This window comes from Equus quagga, chromosome 7 (assembly GCF_021613505.1).
Source record: "Equus quagga isolate Etosha38 chromosome 7, UCLA_HA_Equagga_1.0, whole genome shotgun sequence".
NCBI classification, from domain to species: domain Eukaryota; kingdom Metazoa; phylum Chordata; class Mammalia; order Perissodactyla; family Equidae; genus Equus; species Equus quagga.
This window is the reverse complement of record NC_060273.1, coordinates 51629476-51654742: the sequence shown is the minus strand read 5'-3', so window position 1 is coordinate 51654742 and position 25267 is coordinate 51629476. Positions and strand designations below refer to the sequence as shown.

The 25267-nt window shown below is 40.4% G+C and overlaps 1 protein-coding gene across 6 annotated transcripts in view; it reads right to left on the bottom strand.

Annotated features, from left to right (window-relative positions):
- Nucleotides 1–232: 232 nt before the first annotated feature.
- FBXW11 (F-box and WD repeat domain containing 11) overlaps nt 233–25267 on the bottom strand; it is a 124205-nt gene continuing 99170 nt past the window's right edge. For 5 of the 6 annotated variants that reach the window (XM_046666643.1, XM_046666646.1, XM_046666647.1 and 2 more), the window contains 8 exons: nt 23292–23429; nt 18299–18417; nt 16372–16621; nt 13651–13769; nt 11705–11815; nt 10712–10790; nt 9482–9667; nt 233–2594 (listed from right to left, as the gene is read on the bottom strand). In XM_046666643.1, the coding sequence (XP_046522599.1) occupies nt 9506–9667; nt 10712–10790; nt 11705–11815; nt 13651–13769; nt 16372–16621; nt 18299–18417; nt 23292–23429 (978 nt within the window). In that variant the 3' untranslated portion in view covers nt 233–2594; nt 9482–9505. Of the gene's footprint in view, nt 2595–7966; nt 8027–9481; nt 9668–10711; nt 10791–11704; nt 11816–13650; nt 13770–16371; nt 16622–18298; nt 18418–23291; nt 23430–25267 lie in introns of those variants that run through there. The other variant, XM_046666644.1, reaches the window with a different exon arrangement.

Genomic DNA, 25267 nt, shown 5'->3' with positions numbered 1-25267 from the left:
CAGATGATTTTTTAAACCTACAAACTTTAATTGTATGTCACTGAATTACTGATAGCACAAAAGTTTTTTGAAAAATTTCTTAACAGAGCATCAGAGTATTGCAACACTTTATTGAAGAGTATCGGCTTTGAACTAGTAGCTGAAGTCACAATTGTACGAAGCCAGATTAGGTGTACTGCATAATACTCATACTTGATTTATTGACATTACTTAGCAATTTATTGGACAAAGGTCAAACTTTTTGTTTTTTATTAAGCACATTCCACAGTACAAAGCTGTCATGAATAATATCTGTACAATTTAACAGTTTCAATAGCTGTTTAGACACAAATTTATTTCAAACAGATAATTGGCAAACATAATTAATTACAAGTTAGAATTAGACTATCCCAGTGCTTTAAAACATTAATATAGCAGTAATTTACAGTTGCTCAGTTATGGTTAGCAAAATAAAGTCCAGAGTACAGCTGGGAATTCCTACTATAACCCCACAAAGAGAGGAGTCCTTGGGTGCCGAAGTCCCCTGCTATAATTTAGTAGGCACAATTCAAAGGTTGTGTGCATATTCAAAGGCCATGATCGCCCAAGGAACAAGAACATGCAAAAACAACAACAAAAGTCCATTCGTTCAGAAGAATTGCCTCCTCCCCTCCCCCCTCCGCCCCTGGGCTCTCCGAAGCAGGTCGGTATGGAAGCTGTAAGAGGAAGAGTGGTAAAAGTTAAACCACTTTCACAGCCACCGTCAAGCTTACAACATCGACCTTATGAAAGGCGAGTTATTTTGTTTTTACACTTTCAGACGACTTCTCAAAAATAGGAATTAATTTAGTCACATGTGGGAGGGAAAGATGTATTTTTAAAAAAAGGAAAATGAAAAACTAGAAAGCAAAGTCAACCCACGAAACAAGTCACATTCATACAGTTGATCCCCACACCGTTCTCAATGCCAAGGACACACAGCCCAGGGCCGTCCCTTTAGTAGTAGAGTGTGCTTCCACAGGGGAGGGGAACCAGCAGGAGGTTCTCATTGGTCCTTTAAATGGTACTGACATTCGTTGATCTTTGGAAACAATGCAAGGGGCAAATCAAAACCTAAGATTGAACGAGGGAAAAGGAGTGCCCACCGGATGCCAGAGCCGCTTCCAGGCACGGTCAGCATGACAGCGCCATTCCCACATTCGAGCTGCGGAGCACTCGGGAGCCGGAGAACCTGCCGGGGCCACGACAGCAAGTAACGCCAGAGATGACGGGGATGGGATTCAGGAGCTTGAGGCTTTGCACCACGGAGGACTGCCCTTGCACTCAAAATGGGCCCTGAACCAGCCTGAGCTGGTATACAGTCTCCAATACAGGCGGGCCCTGCTAGCATCCTGCCACGGCCAGGATGCGTGAATTCTAGAGCCAGGAAACCCAGTCAACAGGGCCTTCTTGTTCTTCCCTTCTCAGGGTTACTAATGCACAGAATAATGATCTTTGACAGTGAAGTCAAATCAATACTATGGGAAGTGACCACTAGTGGTTAGGAGTAATTATGAAGAAAAGAACAAAAAAATTTTAAGGTACCTCTCTATTGTGTATACTGCACAACAAATATTTTGTGTTAAACTTTCAAAGTTACATTTTAAAACAAGAGTCCCATTAAAAACATACACACCACACACACACAATGACAACAACAAAATTAAAACACCCTATGAATACTGCAGGAAGGGTTCTAGGTAATCCACATCAACCCTGGCATAAGGTTTTTGAGTCCAGCCCATGGCTAAGTGCGAACACACTCTGTATTAGTGTCTCAGGCATGGGGGCCCTGACTCCAGCGATCTTGAGGTTAAACTGTTATGTACATTATATCTACATGCGGATACAGTATTTTAAATTAGGAGGCAAGCACATGTGGAAAGGTGTTACTCTACCAAATATCAGGAGATGGTTGGAGTACAGGGAACAGTTAATAAAAGAAAAGAGCTATATTACCTGTTGGGAGATAATATAACCTGGCTTATAGTTCTTTAAATTAAAAGAAACTGGTACAGAAAGGAAGTGTAATCCCAAAAATATTACTAAAACAATCCAGAGAAATTTTTCCATTGTCCACCATGTTCCTAACACAAGTCAGAATTCATAATGACTTGGATGGTCAAAAGGAGAATGCTAACTTCTGAAAAGGAAGGCCCTGGACATTCTGGGTAGGTGTTTGGCACCCAAAATTTCACCGAAGAAGAATGCTGTTTCTTAACATCAGACCAAAGTGCAAAGCAATATAAATTAGAGGCCAAGTCTTCTCTTGACGGTCGATTTACTTCCGTGAAACAGACTGTGCGTTCCTTTCATATGAACAATTTACATCTGAAGCATAGATTTTTTCACTGAGGGGAGGAAACGGGCTTCTGTTCTAGTGGAAGTCAGTGAAGCTAAGGTATCCTTCTCGAAGGAGAGGCCGGAATCAGAGGTGAGAAATGTCGGAACTTGAAGAGTTAGGCTGCTTTGCATCTACCCAGCGTCTAGACCAATTCCAGCTTCATAACTCAGCTGTGAAGAACTCCCTTAGGCATTTGGTAGCCACGTAGCCAGTAGTTCAAGACTAGGAAACCCTGAAAAAACCCAAACCAAAGAGGAGTGGGGATGGACACTCTGGTTAGACATGGAGATATACGCCACAGCCCATCTTCACAGACACATACTTGTACACATGAACACATTACTGATTTTCAAATAATCAGCATCAAAAACAGAAGTTGCAAGTTGTTTTGAGTGTACTACATACCAGGCATCATATTTCTTTAAACCTTACTTAAAACAACCTTATGAGGCAGAAACTATTATACAAATAAGAGAACTATTCACAAATAAGAGAACTAAGGTTCAGAAACATTGTTTAGTTCAAAGCATTAGCTATTAAGTGACAGAGAGAGGTTTCAAAGTGTTGACTAACCCTGTAACCTATCATCTTTCAGTGCTGCTGCTAAAAATTATGCATCTATCACAATATGCTTAATGTTAGAGTTTATATCTTCTATGACATCCAGAGCCTAGAAGGGCCTGTCTCACATCCGCCCAAGAGCCCTCATTTATCATCATAAACAAAACATGCAAAAGTCCGTAAATAAAGTACCCCTTCTAAACAGAATGCTAAGAATCAGAAATTACTTCTTTTCGAAATAAATCATTTCTAAAAGGACAACACAGTTTAGAGAGAAAGACTACTGAATGTTCCCTAGTTTTTGGCCAGGACTTTGAGTCAGGAACACATTTTAATCACAATCTACATTCATCTGTGTATATGTATACACACATACACACACACCCCAAGCAAACATTCATGAAAGAATACCTATCGTTGCTATGTACAACGCAGGCTGACAGTTTCTATTCTAAATTTCATCAGAACAAAGTCAAAATCCATTAAAGTGATTTCACAATCACTAATGGATCACAACCCTTTGCAGATACTGCACTAAACTATTGGTTTAGATGATCTAAAAGTCACCTTTAGGTCTAAAATTCTATGGCAAAAAAAAAAAAAGGAGAGAGAAAGATTTTTTTAAGCTTATATGCTTTTTTTTTTTTTTTTTTGAGGAAGATTAGCCCTGAGCTAACATCTGCCACCAATCCTCCTCTTTTTGCTGAGGAAGACTGGCCCTGAGCTAACATCTGTGCCCATCTTCTTCTACTTTATATGTGGGACGCCTGCTACAGCATGGCTTGCCAAGTGGTGCCATGTCCACTCCTGGGATCCGAAGCGGCGAACCCTGGGCCACCGAGAAGCGGAATGTGCGCACTTAACCGCTGCGCCACTGGGCCGGCCCCACTTGTATGCTGTTTCAAAGGCAACTTTCCTAAAAGGTTGTCAATTTTCATAAAGATCAAGAATCCTAGTAAGCCTTCTCAATGAGTTCAAGAAGATTTAATTTCATTTGCCACTGTTTTCCCATAAAGGATATTTAAGAGTACCTGAATTATTTTAAAAACATTAACACCTAGAGATAAGAAGTAGACACTCTCAAACGCTGCTGGTGGGAGTGTAAACTGATGTAACTCTTCTGAAAGGCAGCATGACTCTGTGTTATCAAAAATCTCTAAACAGCATACCTTCTAAGCCAGACATTTCTAGAATTCTATCCAAAAGTAATAAAGGGTTGGGCAAAGATTAAGCTAAAAGAATGATCATGGCAATGTGTTCTATAACAGCTAAGAGCTGGGGCAGGGGGCCAGAAATACATAACAACAGGGTATATCCAAACAATTGAGTATGATTTTGCCCTTAGGAATGATAATTTAGACAAATACTAACATGCAGCAATTTCGCAATAAAGAAAAGAAAAGCACTTTAAAAACATGTACAGTTATCAACCATAATTTTTAAAAGCCTAGAAGGACATATATAAAAAAGTTAACAATGGTGCACCATGAGTAGTTGTTTATTTTCTTCTTTTGGCTTATCTACTTTTTCTAATTTCCTAATAATGATCTTACATTGTCTTGTAATAAAAAAGATAGCTACTGTATATACAGCTCTTAGGAGTTAGTAATTAAAAAAAATGACTTGGCAAATAAATCTATTGCTAAATTTCCTGACATAGAAATATTCTTACCTTATATTTTAGGGGTTAATATTTTACTGCAAGGTTAAGTCATCATTAGGGTAGTGTTTCTTATTATGCATAAATCTTACAGTATCACATGGTAATCATTTTTTTCATGTTACAATAAATGAAAAGAATTTGGAAAAGAGCAATAAAATCTATAAAGTTGACTGCCAAGATTGTCAAAAGTAATTCACTTTGAAGAGACAAACACATTTGAGGTTTCATTGCTTGTGCTGCTTAAAAAGCAGATAAGATTTTTCCATTGATTTATAATTGTGGATCATAACAAGGCAGTTGCTCTTAGGTTCCCAAAAGGGTGGAGTTGGGGGGGGGGAGGGCCTGGAAGAAGTAACACCAGTTTCCTTTCCAACCACAGCCCATGAGAGAAACAGCATTGGTGACCATTATTTCATTTCTCCACCAAAGAAATCTTGTTTCAGGGCACTTTTAAACAATATATAAAAGTTGACCAATTTGTGTGAGTTTACTATGTTCTCTGATTCATCTATTATCTACACCGGGGGGGAGAGGGGGATGACTGTGGATGTCTTCGATTTTATCATGTGCCTCTTTAAACTGAGCGTAAAGACACAAACACATATCACAAATACAAAAGAGTGACATTTAAGTTGTTCTATGATACACCTACTCCCCTGAGCTTATTCAGCTCAGAAGCTCAGCTACAGCTGTAGGTGTCATGCTCTATTTTACGTTCTTTGCTTATGTGGAAAAATAAAAGCGGAGGTGGGATGCAGCTAAAGCAACACATAGAGGGAAATGGATAGCTTAGAAAAGAAAAAGTTAAGAATGTGCGAGACATCTACACTAAAAACTGCAAAACACTGATTAAGAAAAACTGAGGAAGACCTAAATAATAAAGAGATACACTGTGTTTATGGATTGGAAGACTCAACATTTGTTAAGATGGAAATTCTTTCCAAAAAGATCTTTAAATCTAATGCAGTCCTAATCATAATCCTAGCAGTCATCTTCATAGAATTTGACAATTTCATTCAAAAATTAATATGAAAACCTAAGGGACCTAGAATAGTCAAAACAACTTCTTACAAAGTTGAAAGATTTATTATACAGTGTGGTACTGGCGAAAGGACAGCCACATAGATCACAGAATTGAATAAAGAAATACACCTACAAATAAGTGGTCAACTGATTTTTTTTGACAAAGGTGCTAAAGCAATTCAATGGGAAAAGGAAAGCCTTTTAATCCAACAGTGCTGAAACAATTAGATAATTATATAAAAAACAAGAACAATGAGATTCTTACCCCATACCGCACACAAAAATTAACTCTAAATAGATCAAAGACCTAAATGTAAAAGTTAAAAATATAAAACTTCTAAACCTATGCTGGTCCAAACACTGGCTACACGCAGCTATTTAAATTTAAGTTTAAATAAAGTATAATTAAATGTGATTTAAAAAGCAATTAAATTCAATTAAAGTTAAAAATTCAGTTTCTAAGTCACACTGGCCAAATTTCAAGAGCTCAATAGCCACATGTGGCTAGTGACTACCACAGTGGATAGTGCAGCTGTAGAAAATGTAAACCAATCTAGTGATGGAAACAGGTCAGTGTTTGCCAAGGCTGGGGATGGGGCCGGGTTTGACTATCAAGGTGTCATAGGTAATTTTAGGGATGACAGAATTGTTCTTATCTTGATTGTGGAGGTAGTTCAGGTGTATACATTTGTAAAAAGTTATCTAACAGTACACTTTAAATGGGTACAATCTATTTCATACAAATCATACCTCAATACAGTTGATTTAAAAACCAACAATGGGGTGTGGGTAGGTGAAGAGGGCAGGGCAGACGGAGATGTGTACATCTAGGTGCCCTCTAAGTAGAGTGTCCATCTAGTACCTGACTATGCTAGTTTAGACAATTTAGTCCAATCTTTTACTGAGTTATTATCTTTATGTTTGCTGAAGGTGACTGCATGAATACACTATAGTTTCACAGCATTTCTCTGTTTATGGGCAAATTCTTGTGAGGCCTGGGAGCAAGGGTACAAATATGTCATGTTTGCCCTAGGGGTCACTTGCCCAACAAATATCAATGAGCACTTCTAATACACTGGGCACCCTACTAGACACTAGGACTCCACAATAAAAGGGGCTCCACAGCCTTGTGAGAGAGACAGGCATGCAACCATTTCACTATCAAGGAATTAAGTGAGAAGAAGTAAAAGGGTGGGAGTAGGGTGGGGCTGTGTACAAGCCAGAGGAGGGAGGTGATGGAGATGCGCATTACTAAGCTATAATTAGAGAAATTAAACAGAATCCAGGCTGGTTGCAGCACTGGAGTTTTGGGAGAGAGCAATGGGGGGTTGGGGCAGGGAGTGGGGGAGGGTAGAGAAGACAGAAGGTAACAGCTAGATGTTGAAATTCCTGTCAGCTAATCTCAGTAGTTACGACTTGATCCTGAAGACAACAGGGAGCCAGTGAGGCAAGTAAGGCAGAGGAGGGGCTAAGATGACCCTAGTTGGTAGCAGGATGGAAGGTTGGCTGAAGAGGGAGAGGAAAGACCAGGAAAAAACCCAGTTTTCATTTGGGTCCATTCCTCCTTCCCTATATTTTCTCTAGGCTTTTTTGGAAGGGAGGGGAGGCGGGGAGGAGCAATCATCCTTGCTTTCTTCCTCTCTAGTTCCCTATAATGGCCATCTTAAGTCTCCAGTCAATAAATGTAAAAATTCTGCCATACGCATTTCTCAACTGACTTATGAAGATCCTATCCAGAGAGAAAGCAGCAAGGGAGATGGTCACCATCCTAAGAGGCACTATGAATACACTTGAGACCAGGAACAGCAACTATAAATGTGGCTTACGGGTCACTACCGCGGCTCACCTCCCACACCCAGGCAGACACAGCAAACCCATCAAGGCTTTTAGTCCTTTGGTGTCCACGTGGGGGTCCCAAAGGCAGCACTCCTGCCAGTCATTACTAATTAAACTGAGTTGGGATGAAGAAAAAACCTATTTGCCGTTTCCTGTTGCAGACCCTTGGTTTATCATCAATAGATGGAACAGGGGCAAGACCAGAGGTCCGCAAATCTTTTCTTAAAGGACCATATAGCAAATATTTTAGATGTTGTGGGCCATATGGTCTCTGTCGCAACTACTCAGCTCTGCCACTGAAGCATGAAAACAGCCACAGACAACACATAAACAAATGAGCATGGCTGTATTCCAATAAAACTTTATTTAGGGACATTGGAATTTGAATTTCATATAATTTTCACAAGTCATGGAATATTATTCTTGGGGCCGGCTCCGTGGTCGAGTGGTTAAGTTCGCACGCTCCGCTGTGGCAGCCCAGGGTTCGGATCCTGGGCGCGGACATAGCACCGCTCACCAGGCCACGTTGAGGCAGCGTCCCACATCCCACAACTAGAAGGACCTGCAACTAAGATATACAACTGTGTACAGGGGGGGTATGGGGAGATAAAAGCAGAAAAAAAAAAAAAGAAACATTATTCTTCCTTTAATTTTTTCTAAGTATTTAAAAGTGTAAAAAACTATTCTTAGCTTGCTGTAGTAGGGAAAAAAAGATTGTGCAATGAGTCAGATATGGCCTCTGACCCTTGGGTAAGACAAAGTTCCTAGAGATTTACTGGATCTTAAAAACTTGAAATAAGAAGTATCTGAAAAGATGATAACTTGGTTATCTAGGAACCAGTAGATCCCTATCTTTTCATCAAAAAAACTTCACAATTCTGCACATGAATTTTATTTACTTTTTTTTTTCTTTTGAGGAAGATTAGCCCTGAGCTAACATCTGCCAATCCTCCTCTTTTTGCTGAGGAAGACTGGCCCTGAGCTAACATCCATGCCCATCTTCCTCTACTTTATATGTGGGACGCCTACAACAGCACGGCTTGCCAAGCAGTGCCATGTCCACACCTGGGATCCCAACCAGTGAACCCCAGGCTGCCGAAGCGTAACGTGCGCACTTAACTGCTGCGCCACTGGGCCAGCCCCTACAATTTTAATATATTCAATGAATAGGAAAATATATATAATGATAAAAATCCACTAAGAATTAAACATTTTTAAATAAATATGAATTTTATCACACAGTCTTTATATACATACATAGTAGTCAAACAGGTGCAAACATATTTATTTAATCTACAAAGTTCACTGTGCATAGGATTCACTGGCACCCTGGCAAAATTCTCAAGAGTTGGGAATACTGCTCCAGATGAACCAGGCCATCAGTTCCTAGGACACAGCCAACTGAAGTTTCTCATGCTCTACGCTGGCCACCCTTAGTAATCAAACACCCCATCATCAATGGTCATAATGACCCTAAGTCTTCCTGTAACAGAGCAAAGACCTTTGCTTCCTGGGCACCTACACTGTGTCTCACGGATGAAGAACAGGTGTTAAGGGCTCTCCCAACAAACACTTCTTGGCTCTCTTCTAGGGAAGGGTAGTGGGGAGGGGCTCATGATGGGGGAGGAGGGGATTCTGAGTGTTTGGTTCATGGTGATTTTCTTTTTAAATAAAAGATAGAACCGAAGAACAGGAAAGAACGAGAAAAAAGAGATTCTTACACCCCGAAACAGAATCTGAGGGACTTAACGGTGTTAAATTGATATGACCTGGGAAATCACTTAGACCAATTTTTAAAAAACAGGAAGCACATTGTCTGCCCATATAAAAACCCACACTATGTGGGATTCCGATTCAGCCCTTCTTTTGACGTGGCCATAAAGATCTGGCCTTATGCTCTAATTCCACAAAGTTGGTGCATCTCATAAAGACTAACTGCCTTGGTTCCTATCACTGAGAAAGGAGCCAAATCACAAAATCTCCCCAAAGAGAAGGCAAATTCAATCAGCAAAATTACAAGTGGGGGAAGTACTCACCTGAAACGGGTAAAGTGCAGACTGTTATCTGGAGATGTAAGTGTATGTTCTGGAGGGAGAACGGGTCTCATTCTGGGCACTGGGAGGCACATTTAAGAAATCCCAAATCAAGATAGTGTCATCATGGGAGCTGCTGATGATTTGAAATTCATCAAACTGTAGCCGAAACACACGTCCAGAATGTTCCTATGAAATACAACAGCTTGATGAATAAAATGAGACCTTTACATGCCCTCCTATCTCACTATGAGGGATTTGGCTCAGGCTGAAAATGCATCTACTTATCCAGGCTTCCTAAATAACTTTCCAGAGCTTACTGAGCTTTGTACTTCACCCCAGGAACAAATACTCTGCTTTTCCTTCTAGGCCTTTTCTTTAATTAAACTTTGTATCCTAGATCCTGATCCATTAACATGTCAAAGAAGAAAAATTATGGGATCATCTCACAAAGGGTCTTAGAAAGGTAAACAACAATATTTAATACCCATTACTGATACACTTTAAAAACTAGAACCAGAAGGATAGTGTTTTTAACATGACCAAGACTATCTACCTCAAACCAAAGCCAACATCAAAATTAATGGTGAAATATTAGAAGCATTCCCATTAAAATCACCAAGAAACCAAGAACGGCCCTAACTACAGTTCTGCATGTTCGAGTTAATGCAAGAAGCGAAGAAACAGAAATAAAAGGTGAAACTACTGAAAATAAGAAAAATCTATCAGTATTTTCAAAAGACCAGTCTCCGCAAAAATACAAAAACAAGCAGACTATTAAAAATAATGAGGCATGGTAAAGTTGCTAAAACAGGATTAACGTATAAAAATAAAGTACTCCCATATCCCAAAGCAACAATCCATAGAATGCAGATTGTGGGGAAATTCCATCATAGTAGTACAAAAATGTGCTGTGTTATAAAAATAGAACATAACCAGATACCCATGTTAAGAAATCTCCCAAAGCTACAGGAAGGAAATACTTCGTGCTCGATGAGGAAACCAGTTCACCTACAAATGAGGAGCCAGCTTTCATATTCTAAGATATACTAATGCTCCTTAGGAAAGAGCTCACTGGAATGGGAATGTCAAATATTCTCTGATTTTGGCTAAACAAAATGAACAGAAGAGTGCGTTTCTCTGAAGGCACGCTGTGAGACGCGCTTTCCACGATACACCGAGGCAGGACTACGTGCGGGGGCCATCCCCCAGCACAGGGGACAGATCACGTACCACCAAGGTGCGCAAACACAACGTGCTGGCCGGGGCCCGAGGGTCAAGAGCAGCTTGCAAGTCCCAAACTTTAATTTTCCTAGAAAGGAAAATGAGATTGTGATTAGTGGAAAAGTTAACATTTTATATATTGTCAAGCATTTCCTTGACAGAAAGGAGTGCATTTGAAGTGCCTATTATAAAAGCTAATGGGGAACATGTTTACATTTTTACAAGTTATTTTAAACCAATTACACTTGATTTTGGAAAAAATAAGGACCTACACGTTCTCAGAATTGCTGAAATTGTGAAGAAATATTATTTTAAGGGAGACAAGAACACAATTTCAGGTTATCTAAATTCAATTCCTGACTTGATGATTTATGTCACCAAATTCATTAATCAGGGGGCTCTCTAGGGCTGAGCAGGTGCTGCTGACAGAAGCTAGGGTTCTCTGTGAAATTCCAAGGATACCTTTCCACAAACTAAGCAAAATGCTGAAAGTTAATAATAGGAATATAAACAGACCAACTAAACTAACCCGTTTGTTAAGTATATACAAGGTGATCGTGAAAGGTTTACAGTTGCCATTTGCTTATTTAAAATATCATGAGGCTTTTTAAAGAAGATTTGTTCAATTTACCAAAGGGGGAAAAGAAAGTTATCACTGAACTCACCAAAACAAAAAGAACAAGAAAAAAGCCTGGTTTCATTTAGGGGTAAGGCAAAGAACTGAGCTCCCGCATAGCCTAAGCTACCCCTCGAGTCTACAATCATGGTTAGAAGTGTAGGCTTACGAGTCAGAGAGGCTCTGCTGCTGTGGGGTATGGGGCAAGACAGCTCACCCTTCTGGACTGAATGGCCTCACGTGATCGAGTGATGTAGTAACACGTGCCATCCATCACACGAAAAGTACCAAGCACTGGACCTGGCACAGAACAGCCACTCAACGTGCAGCCCTTTTTCCCTCTCGATATAGTTAGAGCAGTGCACGTGAACATTTGAAATACACACCCATCATAAGCCCCACTGACAATCCTCTTGTTGTCAAACCGGATGCATCGAACCAATTCTTCATGTCCCTCGAGGACTCTCAGACAGGCGCCACATTCGATATCCCATAGCCTTGAACGAAAACCAGATCTCTGTGAAACAACTGCCCACACGTGACCCAGCCACCCTCAGGCTCTATCTGTCCTGTACGAGGTCTTCACCATCCTGGAATTCTTTACTTCTGTCTGACTCCCAGGCCACACTATACACAAAGATAGATATGCACATTTATGCCGTTTGTGTCTTTTTAAGCACTAACTTGGGAGGGAGCCTTAATTTTCATTGTATTTCTTTTTGTATCATTTGAAACAGTTTGAAACGGTTTTTAATCGCGTGGTGTGTTACTATTTGTTAAACAAGATTAACCCACAGGAAACTTCAATTATATTTAGTTCCTAGGCATGCTCTTGATGTCTGAGTTGATAAAACCATATAGCCAAGTGGTCTAGGAAGGATGTCTTGAGGGGGAGATAGGATGGCAGGCGGTAACGGAGAAGCAGCGCATGCTCACACGTCTGAGGGCGGGGGACATTTACACATACAGCCAGGGGGTTAGGCTGACAGCCCAGGCACTGCTAGCCTGGAGTCCATGAGGTCCACCGAGGACCGCTGTGGTGGACCAGCATGGTGGGCTCCGTCTCCTGCCCAGTTTTGGGCCACCCTTTCCTAGACACATACCGCATACTAGGGTTGTCCAGTGTACCAGGTCAGAGTGGAGACTCTCATTAGAGATATGCACTGTCTTGGAAATATAAACCCACTGACTACATCTAGCCTTTTTTTTTCTGTATATGATTTATATAACGATTCTGGAAATAGAGGGGGTTTTTTTTACATTATCATTGATTTTTCTACATTATTTGCAATAAGAAATCACACAAACTAACATGTACAAAATAAAGGAAGCAAAGCAGTTCTCTAATGATCTTCCCTCAGTCTCTCCACCTGCTCCTATCATACATCCACCCTCAGGAAGGCCTCTTGCCAGTGCTGTGGCCACGGCCTCTCTAATTTACTATGAGCAGCCATTCAGCACTGCCACTATGACTCCAAAGAGATTCCCTTCTATGAACTATAAAAAGCAACATCCATTATTTTGTAAAACCTCAGATTCCAATAAGAAAGTTAAGGACTGTTTATTGCCGAAATACTAATTCATACAAAGCATAATGAACACAAGACAACTAAAATTCAAGTACAAGACTGACTTTTATGATATCTTAAAACTTAAAATGGTAAAGAAAACTTATAGTAGTTATAGCTTTTCCCTTCTGTCCTCCCTCCCTTCTTTTTGCAAATAATCTTGAATCCAATCTTTATTTTGCCCAAATATTAGACAATTCGGTTATAAAAAGCTACTAGTGTATACTGGGATAGTGGAGAAATGACTTGGGATAATTAAATAGATATTTAAGGGAAGTTCCTAATAAGATATAGTGTTTAAAGGATAGTTATATTTATTAGAAAGCAAGAATACTGAGTGCTGAGAAGAAAAAACAGAGACAAAAATCAATGAACAAACAGGAATGGATGGTTTTGTAATGCAGTCCTGGGAGAGAAATAAGTACACTCCCATCTGATGGGGAGGGAGGCAGGACTCACAGGGAAGGGGAAGTGAAGAGTCAGGCGGGAGCATCCTGCGTTCTGAGGTGTTCCGGTATTAAGCGATCTTGGGTGGAGCTGAGGTTATAACCTTGTGTACTGAGGGAATCTTGGGAGAACACCCAGGGCATACTAGTTTACCCACTTTATATGCAGAGCCAAACAGATTACATAAGTTACCCAAAGTTTTCTGATCTGAAGCATCCTCAAAGACTCTGAGTCTTCTGAGCATTAGGACTGGGAGATGAATCAACACTATGGCAAAAATCAGCCTGCTCTGTCCCAGCACACCAGCTTCCACCCACCTTATGGTATTATCTGATGATCCGCTAACCACCAGCCGATCCCTGTACTGGAGACAGGCAATGCCTCGCTTGTGCCCATTCAGAGTACGAACAAATTCACAGGTACTCGTGCTCCAGACCTGTGTAACAAATTAACAATATTTTTAAGAAGCAATGGAGAAAAGTCCTCCCACAATACACCTTTCTAAAAAGATCAGAGTCTCTAATAACAACCAAAATACTTGATTATGAAATACAATTGGGAGGCTGGGGGACAGACTGGACAGCATAAAAATGTCTTGGCTGCTGAGTGATCCAACCGGAATGAAATCGAGGGAAACTGTGAAGTCTCCAAACCTTGCGATGGTCCCAGAGGAACATCTCCTGGATGGTTCAGACATTCATTTGCCTAGAGAGGAGAGTCTGGGCCAGATTTTATGTTTTTACGCCAACTGACATGTCAAACCCAGGGTAACTGATGTGAAAAAGCTTCACCTTTCGCATCCTCCTCTTTTCCAGTCTAGTTTCTTGAACAGCTCCATTTGTTTTGACACATCACTCCTAATATTATATGTGTGGAATAAATAATCCCTCTTTTGTGAAATCATCTGCAAGGCTTAGATGTCCAGAGACGCACTTAATATATTACAAGCCGAGACGCAAAGCAACTAAGTGCCCTGAATTATGGTACCAGCTGCATTGGTAGTTGAACAGGATAACGAGATAACCACATGTGAAGAATGAAGTTTGACCTCTACCTCACACTATATACAAAAATTTAATTCAAAATGGATCAAAGACCTAAATATAAGAGCTGAAACTATAAAACACTCAGAAGAAAACGTAAGAGTAACTCTTTGTGACTTTGGATTAGGCAATGGTTTCTTAGCTATGACAACAAAAGCACAATCAACAAAAGAAAAAAACTGATAAACTGGACTTGATCAAAATTTAAATTGTGTTTCAAAGACCATCAAGAAATTAAAAAGACAACCCATAGGATGGAAGAAAATATCTGCAAATCATTTATCTAATAAGGGACTTGTAACCCTTACAGTTCTTTATGTAAAGAACTTTTGCACCTAAAATATAGAAAATCCAATTTTTCACATGAGCAAAAGATTTAAATAGATTTTTCTCCAAAGAAGATATAAAGATGGTCAATAAGCACATGAAAAGATGCTCGACATCATTGCTTATTAGGGAAACGGGAAGCAAAACCAGAGATACCACCGTACATCCACTAGGATGGCTATAATAAAAAACACAAACAATAAGTGTCGGCGAAGACATGGAGAAGTCCTCCAGGCTGATATTATGCAACAGCAGTTTTGTAATAAGGCCTAAACTCTCTTGACTTCCAGGCACTGGTCTCATACGAGTTGGTGTGACTGAGTGGTGAGTGATTTACTGCATACACATCCCAGTTGCTCAGCTTCCACATCACCCGATCTAAAGTTTGATGTTACCTGCTCTTTGTGAGGCTAGAAACTAGAATGCTGTCTAGTGCTGGTCATAAAAAGAAGGTTTTTTGAGCTAAGTTCAAAGGCTCATACATTGCTGGTAAGATTGTAAAATGGTGTAACCATCCAGGCAAAAACATTTGTACACAAATGTTTATGGCAGCATTATTCATAACAGATAAAAAGTGCAAATAACCCAAATGTCCATCGCTGATCAATGGATAAACAAAATGTGGTACATCGAAGCAATGACATTTTATTCTGTCATTAGAAGGAATGAAGTACTGATACTCACTACAATGTACATGAATGAACCTTGAAAACATCACACTAAATGAAAGAAGCCAGACACGAAAAGGCCATTTATTGTATGATTCCATTTATACGAAATGTCTAGAACTGGCAAATCCATAGACAGAAAATAGATTAGTGATTGCCAGGGACCAGGGAGAGAGAGCAGAGTTGACTACTAATGGGTATGAGCTTTTTTTGGTGGGTGCTGAAAATGTTCTAGAACTAGTGATGGTTATACAACATTGTGAATATACTAAAGGCCACTGAACTGTGTGCTTTAAAATGGTGAAGTTATGGTACGTGAGTTATAACTCAACAAAGCTGTTATAAAATTTTAAGAAACCTGAAATTTTAAAAAGTTAACACGGATACTGGAATCAGAACTGCATTTCCTATACCCTATGGATCACCCTCGACTACAAGTGCTTGTCACATGTCTGCCTCCCTCCACAGGTTGAGCTTCTTGAAGGCAGGGACAAGTCTGGTTCATCATCCATCTCCAACACCCAACCCAGGGTCTATGGCATGGCAGGTTCTCAAAATTAGGTGAATAAATCAAATCTCAGCTCTGCCACTAACTAGCTGTGTGGTCTCCAGCACACTTCTTCACCCTCTGAGCCACATCTGTAAAAGGCAGGCAATGCCCACCTCAGCAGGTGCTGGGAGGGTGAAGTGAGAGGTAATGTACAAGCTCCTGGCACACCGGTCACGTTCAATAGGTTAGTTCTCTCTGCCTTAAAAATGTTATCAACAATGTCATTTCATGAAATAAAAGACTGCTCTCTATCCTGGACGCATGACCCTTTCCTCCTACCTTGCCTGTGACTCTAGAAGCATGTAGAGGAAGAGTGCCTCAAGGGCTCATAAGCACAATAGAGGAGAAGAAAGATCTTGCCAGGTATCAGGTTGGTATAAGCCACCTCTGCTCTCTTTCTGTTCTAAGAGGGACAGCAGCAAGCAGTGTTACGGCTGCAGACACACTTACTTTGATGGTTCTGTCACCAGAGGCAGACACGATGTACTTATCATCAAAATCTACTACGTTGACAGCAGCACGATGGCCGACCAGGACACGGCGTAAAGTGATATCAGTGGCTGAAGCCATGTCCCACACAGCAATGGAGCGGTCCTTCGAACAGGTCACCATCAGTCCATTGCTGAAGCGTAAGTGCAGTACAGCCTCATTGTGGTGGATCAATGTGTTCAGAACTTCACCTGTGTTCACATCCCAGACTCTAGATGAGAACAGAGAAGCACAATGCTTAATTATTGAGACAAACAGGAAAAGACGCTGGTGTCTGTGCTCTGGGCTTATTCTTGGCAGTAGGCCAGGGAGGTGTGGACTTCACATGGATCTGGCGATCAGCACCGAAGTACTTGCTTAGAAGGAGACCCTACAAACAATTTCTCTATTTGCTGGGTAGAGTTGAGATGGTTACAAAAAAGAAGGCCAATTCTGGCTCTAACCAAGTTTAGGTTTATTTAACAGTCAGGTATTTAAGGATGGTGTTTGCGGGTTTGTATTGATGGCAAAAAATAATTCTTCATGTAAATGGGCTTTGCAGTGAGTTTGAGATGACGAGGGAAGAAGGCTCGGTGTCTGGGGACCTGAGGACAGTTCCAAGCTTAACCTTCTTTTTGACCTCTGACAGGCCTCTGAGTCTATTGTTTCTCCACTGCAAACTGGAGACTGCCAGTCACGATGTGTCATCAATCCCCATATTCATCTATTTACCCAACTGCTTTACGGATAAAGCCAGTGTCTCCTAACTGCTTCCCCTTTGAGACAGGGCGTTCTCAGGGGCAGCCCTTTCACGTCACAGCTCTTCTGTAACCCCAGTCTCCTAAGAGAACAAGTTCATGCAGAGCAGAGGAGGACAGACTCCGGCTTCTAAGGCTAGACATGACCTGTGGCAGAAGCAGCGGCCTGGAAGCACTGAGTCAGGGACGGGATACTAGGCACGCTGCTGACTATTCCAGTCTCTTAGGTGTGCCTATAAAACAATCCTCTTCAAGTCTCTGACTCAGCCTAGAAGAGGGATTTCCTTCCCCTCCACACGACATGCCTTTTCCAAGCCACCAGCAGTCCAGCTGAGGCTTTACCATATGATCTCCAGGCTCTGATGAATTCATCACCACACTGAAATCCAAAGCCATCTGGCGTGCGAAAATGTCCTTGTCTCAGTGGCTTAGGAGTGGATCCCAATGATGTTTCCTTTCTACTCTCTCAACTTCCAACACTGCTTCCCTTCTACTAGGGAACAGTGCCATTTCCAACTTCGTCACTCTCCCTCTGGGGTGGCATCTAAAAACTGGCATCTCCATTACTAGAAAGCTACATAATACGAAGACAATCTTGACGGACATAAACTCAAGGTTCAAAACTAAGTACTATGTGACTGAGCAAATTACTTAACCTTTCTGATCTCGGTTTCCTAATACACCTATGAAAAAGATAGTATCTACCTACTTAGAAAGGTTGATGTGAGAATTCAATCGGCTAACATTATACAAAGCAATGAGCACACTCTCTGTGTCCTTCAAAACGTTCTGCAAACAACTGCTTCTGAGTCTCTCAGTATTCGTGGTTACTGCCCAGCATACTCCTAGTGCGCTAGCCTTCTTCCTCTCTGCTCTGGAGCACAGTTTCCCAGGAGGAGAAAGCTAGCCTAATACCAGGCAAAGTGCTTTTATGGGAAAGCATGTTGCCATCTCTATAACATAAGGCAATGGGAATAGGACCTACTTAACAAAAGTTACCTTTCCTGCCAACTTTGCTCAAATGCACCTACACCAAAAGTGGTTCTGAAATAGAGTATACAACTACACCAAGTATGTGTGTGCTTACTGCAGAAGATGGTGTGATCTCAGTCTGCTCATGGAAGGTAAACAGTTCAGGCCCAATCACTTACCTCACTGTGGAGTCTGAAGAGCCGGTCACAATGACACGTTCATCGTACTGGAGACAAAGCACAGAGCCAGTGTGTCCTGTTAACACTTTCAAACATTCCAAGCTAGTTTTATCCCAAATCTATTGAGACAAGATGCACCACAAATAGCGATTTAGTATATCACATTTTGACAAATGTTTTTGTCTCATCTTATTTTCTGAATCATAAAATAAAACAAATGTATGTTACTGTAAATAAGAGAAGTTAAACATCAAACAGGTGGGAAATGACAAGAAGGGCAAAGGCAACAGTGAGTAACTTCCGGAGTGGATGCACTATGCTGTTGATTCTGTCCCCCTAACTACTGTACTCATCATACGTAACAGCCTTACCAAGGGAATTTTCAATAACCTCTGTGGAAGGAGTTGGCTCACCCTCCGGAAAACAATGTGACAACATCTATCAAGAGCCTTTAGAAATGCACACTCCTTAAACCCATTAGATTAGTTTACAAAAATTTAAAAATAAAAAATGTTCAACATTTCAGAAAAACCTGAAAATAAACTAAGAAGAGTTTTTAATGGAAAAATATAATGCTTTATTACAGAGCTAGGTTTTTAAAAAATCACAATAAAAGTCGTCTATATAGTGACATAACTACTACATATATTTAAAAAAAGAAAAAACAGATTAAAAGGAAGTAAAATGTTAATAATAGTTGGTTTTGTATTTGAGTGTTCTTCTTCTCCCCTCTTTTGGTCTTTCCAGTGTTTCCCAAGTTCTCAATCGTGTTCACATATAGTGGGGGACGGGAATTGATTTTTGTAGATTGGATTGTTAAATACAGATTCTGTGGACCTGTGGATTCTTCCCTTGTACACTAATACTATCATAATTTGCAGCGTCCCTAAAGTTTACTGCAAATGGCCAAAATATTACAAGTGCTGGAGACATTGAAGTGTCTTTCTATAAAATAGCAAGGCCTGCTTCTAACTCCTGACCTAGTAGAAGCATGGTTATTTTCAGAATGGTTAGTGACCAAGGACTGGTGCAGAATGAAATACAAAAGGTTCCAACTACCGGTCTAGACGACTCCTCTCTAAAGTGCATTTCTGTCCCACTGTTCTGTCTTACAGACCAAATGTAAGCCTAATTTAAACATGGCTGTGTCTCTGTTAGAAGAATTCTTTAGAAACACATGCACTATAAATGAAACGCAAGCCCATTGGCCAGCCTATGCTTTGACAAGGTCCTTATAAACCATTCTTATCTATTCCTTAAAGAAGAGCTGCCAAAATTAAATAATAACATATGTTCCTCTTTCTAGAGTATGTTTGTGGCCACAGGTTATGGCTATCAATAAGTATTACATAAAAATAGAGTTCTGTGGTCCAATATGTTTTGGAAGTTGGGAAATAGGGTATCTCTACTGTAAGACTTTTCAGAGCCTTTATATGCTACTGTATCCTGTGAATTTCTAAGAAGGAGATACCACATGCAGTGTTCTCTAAACTTCTTTGACGAGAATTATTTTTCAAATTAACATCCTTTAGATTCACATCCACAGAATACCTTTTGGGAAACAATGCCAAACATATAGGAAACCAACAAGACAGTTTCTTTATATGCTATAATTCAGAGTGCTTTTTGCCCTAGTTATCTGAATTACTGAAATTCTACTATTTTTATATATTTTTCAAATGAAAAACAAACAAGCAGAAAACTCCTTTAACTCACCCAAAGTAAAACAACATAGAAAACAGAGCAAGATGGAGAAAACCCACTACAACCTATCTTCCCAGTTGATTATAACTAAAAACTCTACACAAAATACAAACGTGACTAGCTGAGAACTCTGAAAAGGGTGCGGGGAGGGGCAGCGGAAAAGAGCAAGTGGATTGTGGCAAGGAGTACAAATTTGAAGTAGCAATCCTCACGGGTGAGTTTACCATTCCTTTTGTTTGTTGTTTTCTCATTTCTTCTACTGTGGCTCTGGCCCAAAGGCTGGGGGTCCAGATCAGGGAGCTGCACAGTGAACCAGCAGCACTGGCAGTTAACATTCTGAGAGAAACCATTCTTTCTGGACAGAAGGGCTAGAAAAAGGGATTGCTGGGCGCCAAAGAATTTGTGGAGGACCCCATTTTTTTCTCTTTTCTCCCACGGCTTTGATTCAAAGACAGGCCCCAGTCATGGAGATGCATTGCAGAGCAGTGGCACAGATAACTAAAATTCCAGGAGAAACCCCATTTTTCTGGCCAGAGGAAAAGGAAAAAAGGATTCCTGTGGGCTGAAGAGGCTTTGGGAAATCCAAGAGGAAAGAGCTGGAGACAAAGGATCCCCTAAATCCTATCTGAAAACCCACACAACACATGACTTCGACTTGCTCATGAGCTGCGCATGCACAGGACAGACTGAACCAGCACAGCAAAGGCTGTACAAAGGGAACTGACATCTACACTGCTGCTGAAGTCTCAGACTAACCTCTGAGTAGTGTGAACCCAGACAGACTCAAAGTAGCATGGGAAGGGCTTTGAAAAGCCGAAAAGAGACCAGAGCCAGAACTTGTGTTGTAAACCTAATTAAGTTGACTACCAGTGTAAAAACATACTCACCCACACATATATTCTCCAGGATCCATAGTCTTTACATAACATCCATAATATCCAAGATACAATCCAAAATTACATGACATACAAAAACCAAGAAAAGTGACCAATTCTCAAGGGAACACATAATCAATACATAACAAGCTGGAGGTTCCCCAGATGTTGTCACAGTCAAAGACTTCAGAGCAGCTATTGCAACTACATTCCATGAGGTAAAGATAAACACACTTGATATGAATGAAAAGACAGACATTTTCAGCAGAGAAATAGAAACTATCAAATACAATATCTGAAATTAAAAAGTCACTCAGGGCAGGGTGGGTAATAGCAGACTAGAAATGAAAATTTTAGTCAACTTGAAGATAGACTAATAGAAATTACCCAGAAAAGAGAGGAAAAAAGATGGGAAAAAATGAGGGACAGTAACAAAGTGTCTAATATTTATATAATTAGAATCTCAGAAGGAGAGGAGAAAGAAATTGGTGCAGAAAAAATATTCAAAAAAGTAATGGCCAAAAACTTCTGTAATTTGGTGAATGAAAGGCATAAATGTACAGGTTCAAAAAGCTCAGTGAAAGACTTCTTAGCTATGACACTGAAAGCATTATCCATGAAAAAAAAATTGGTCAACAAGACTTCGTCAAAATTAAAATCTTCTGCTCTATGAAAGATACCATGGACAAAATGAAAAGACAAGTCACAGATTGGAAGAAATACTTGCAAAATATATCTAACAAAGGGCTTGTGTGCAGAATATATAAAGAACTCTCAAACTCACGAATATAAAAACAAAGAACCTATTAAAAAAATGAGCAGGGGCCGGCCCGGTGGCACAGTGGTTAAGTGTGCACGTTCCACTTCAGTGGCCAGGGGTTCGCAGGTTGGGATGCCAAGTGCAGACATGGCACAGCTCATCAAGCCATGCTGTGGTAGGCGTCCCACATAGAAAGTAGAGGAAGATGGGCACGGATGTTAGCTCAGGGCCAGTCTTCCTCAGCAAAAAGAGGAGGATTGGCAGCAGATGTTAGCTCAGGGCTAATCTTCCTCAAAAAAAAGAACAAAAGATCTGAATAGAAACTTTACCAATGAATATACAGATGGCAAATAAGCATGCAAAAGAATGCTCATTATCATCAGTCATTAGGGAAATGTAAATTTAAACCAAAATGAGGTATGTCTACACGCCTATTAGAATGGCTAATGTCAAAAAAACTGAGAATATCAAAGGCTGACAAGGATAAACAAAAGGAACTCCCGTACATTGTTGATGGGAATTTAAAATAGTATAGCCACCTTGAAAAACAGCTTGGCAGTTTCTTAGCAAGTGAAACATACATTTACCATATGGGTTAGCAATCTTACTCCCAGGTTTTTACTCAAATGAACTGAAAATTCACGTTCTCATAAAAATTTGCATGCATATGTTTATAGTGGCTTTATTCATAATTGTGAAAAACTGGAAACACAAATGTCCTTCAGTAGGTAAACGGATAAGCTCACTGTGGTGCACCCATAAAATGGAATGTCACTCAGCAGTAAAAAGGAATGAATTATTGCTAAACGCAGCAGCGTAGATGAATCTCAAATGCACTACACTAAGTAGAAAAAGTCAGACTCAAAAGGCGACATTCTCAAAAAGGCACAATCATAGGGACAGAAAAAAAAAGATCAATGTTGCCAGGGCCAAGGGGGATGGATGGGAAGAACCGAACACAAAGGGACAGGACAAGGGAATTTGCGGGGATGATGGAACTGTTCTGTATCTCGACTGCTGTCATGGTTACACAATTCTTTGTGCTTGTCAAAACTCACAGAACTTTACACCAAGAAGAGTTAATTTTCCCCTATGTAAATTATAACTTTAAAAAAAGTTTAAAAAATCCTGCACTCTTTTCTAAGATATGAGAAAATAAGTATACACAATGTAAAACAAAACCTGTCAGATCAGCCATCAAACATTAAACACAGAGAAATAATCCAGTGTATCTACTATTAAAAAGTGAATGAAAACAATATAAATTGCTCTATCCTTCTTTTGTGTTATCATCTGAGCCTTTCTCAGAAACCATAAAAGGTAATGATTTTCATTTAAAAGCAAGTTAGCAACACTTTTAACAACTAGCAAAGTAATCAAGAGACCTGTGATAATGAGAAGTTTTCTATGTGCACCTAAACACAGAACATGGAACGTGAATGTGCTTAAGAAGGATGAGACGTGAGATGGTCCAGGGCTCCAGTGCAGTCACGGGAACGCTCCGACTCTGGCTCTTTAGAACCACAGCGAGAGCTGCCAAGATGGAGCGGAACACAGAAAAACCAATCTGGAGTAAATGGAGAGACTGTCACATCTAGTGACGAACACATAACCACAATTCTAAAAATAATACATACAAAATGCAGTCATTCACCTTAATAGAATTATCTCGTAGGCCACTGATAATTTTTTCATCATCATACTGTAAACAGTAGACACCTTTACTATTTTCAGAGCGGCACTGAATCCTCTGCAAGTTGTGTCGTCCACACCGCCAGTTGGATTCTATAGTCTAGGGGGAAAAGGAGGCAACAGATGAGTTTTTGTGAATCAACTATTCTATGAGGCTTCAGACTTTGGCCCTGCTTCAGAAACAGCATACCACTGATACCCCATCTTGGTTTGCATAACTGTCTGTGGATAGGAATCATGCTCTTTTCCAAGTAAGACATTAGCCCAACAATGTTTTTTCTCAAACATTCCCTGCCTGTCTGGCAACTATCATAGGATTTCCAATGAGTTTGGGTTGGGTTTGAAAAAATGGCCTAGACAGAATTCAATATGTTTAAAGAATGCCATTTGCACCCAAAACATACAAATAAATAGTAACTCATTTGGTCACTCTCTAATGCCAATTAAAATATTTGGCAGAAGACCACCACCAACATTAAGCATATACTGACAATCTGTGTATCCATCCAAAGCATTGTCTTGATCACTGAGAAGAGAAACTGAACAACTACTACATGCCAACTACTATAGAAAAAATTTTATTTGTCATCCGTTTTTAACCTTCCACCAGACTGAAGCTCCCTTAGAAGAAGAGTGGCATATTTCAGCCCGGGAGTCTCCTCATTTCATCGTTCATGCAACGTTTACTGAGATGCTATAGGATGTTCTAGGTACTGACTGGACCAGGCCCTGGGGGTTAAAGATCAACAGGAAGCATACTGCTTTCAAAGGAGGCCCACTCCAGTACCTAGGCCCATGGTGTCTGGACATGGACATACTCTAAACATGTCTGTTTGATTAAATGATCCACGCAGTAACCTGGGAAGGGAGCTCTTATTATTTCCCTTTCACAAACAAGGAAAGAGTTTAATTTGCCTGAGGCCGTAAGACTAGCAATCAGATAAGCTGGAAATTCCACGCACTTCTTCCTGACTCTGAGCCCATTCTTTGTCCACCAAAATATGCAGCATCTATGAAGAAGTACAGCCCTAGCTACCGAGGCAGTGAACGCAGAACACAAAAAGCTCAGTACCAATTCCAGATAAAGTGTAAGTGCCAAATGAAGGATCAAACACTGTACGTGCTGCAAGCCTTAAGGGAGAGAAACAGCCCTAAGGCCTGAGACCTGCGGGCAAAGTTTGAGGAAGCAAGTCATGCCCAGAGGACTAGAAGACCTACCGTCTGCCAGTAGGTATGAGGGATTTTCAGGATCAAAAGATACAATGTTTCCATGAAGAACAACCAAAGCGTAAACTCCTGATCCTAGAAATTAGGGGACTATTTAGGGACTACAATAATTGGTTACACCTGAGTTCAGGATATAGTTCAAAAGATTATCTCTTAGCAGCTAATTATCTGAGCAGCTAAAAGTTTAATTAGTTGCTTTACTGAAGAAAGGAGATAATCTCATTTTTATTCATGATAAGCACTTAATTACTGGCTCTGCTGACATCTAACAAACCATATTTTCTCTTATGTTGAAGACAGTGTGCTTCTGTACGCTCTAAAACGTTAAAATTTACTGAATGTTATGTGCCAGGTACTATGCTGTCATAACACTATGCTATGTGCTTTACACATCTGATTGCTAATTTAATCATCACAACTCTGCAGCTGAAATCACTATCCTCACTTTACAGAAGAAGAGTGGAAGGCTGGAGACAATGACACACATACACTTAAAACGGAAAATGTTTCATCATTTGTGGCCTCAGTACTTAGCACAGGAGCCTGGAAATACGATGTCTGCCCTCAAAGAGCTCCCATTCACAGCCCTGAGAGAGGGCAGGATAGCATATTTCTAACATCCAGGGGATGCAGAGGCACCACGCACATGCCAAGAGTGAGGGAATGCTCATCTGCCTGTCTGCTCCCAAGTCAGTTTCTTAGCCACAGCAT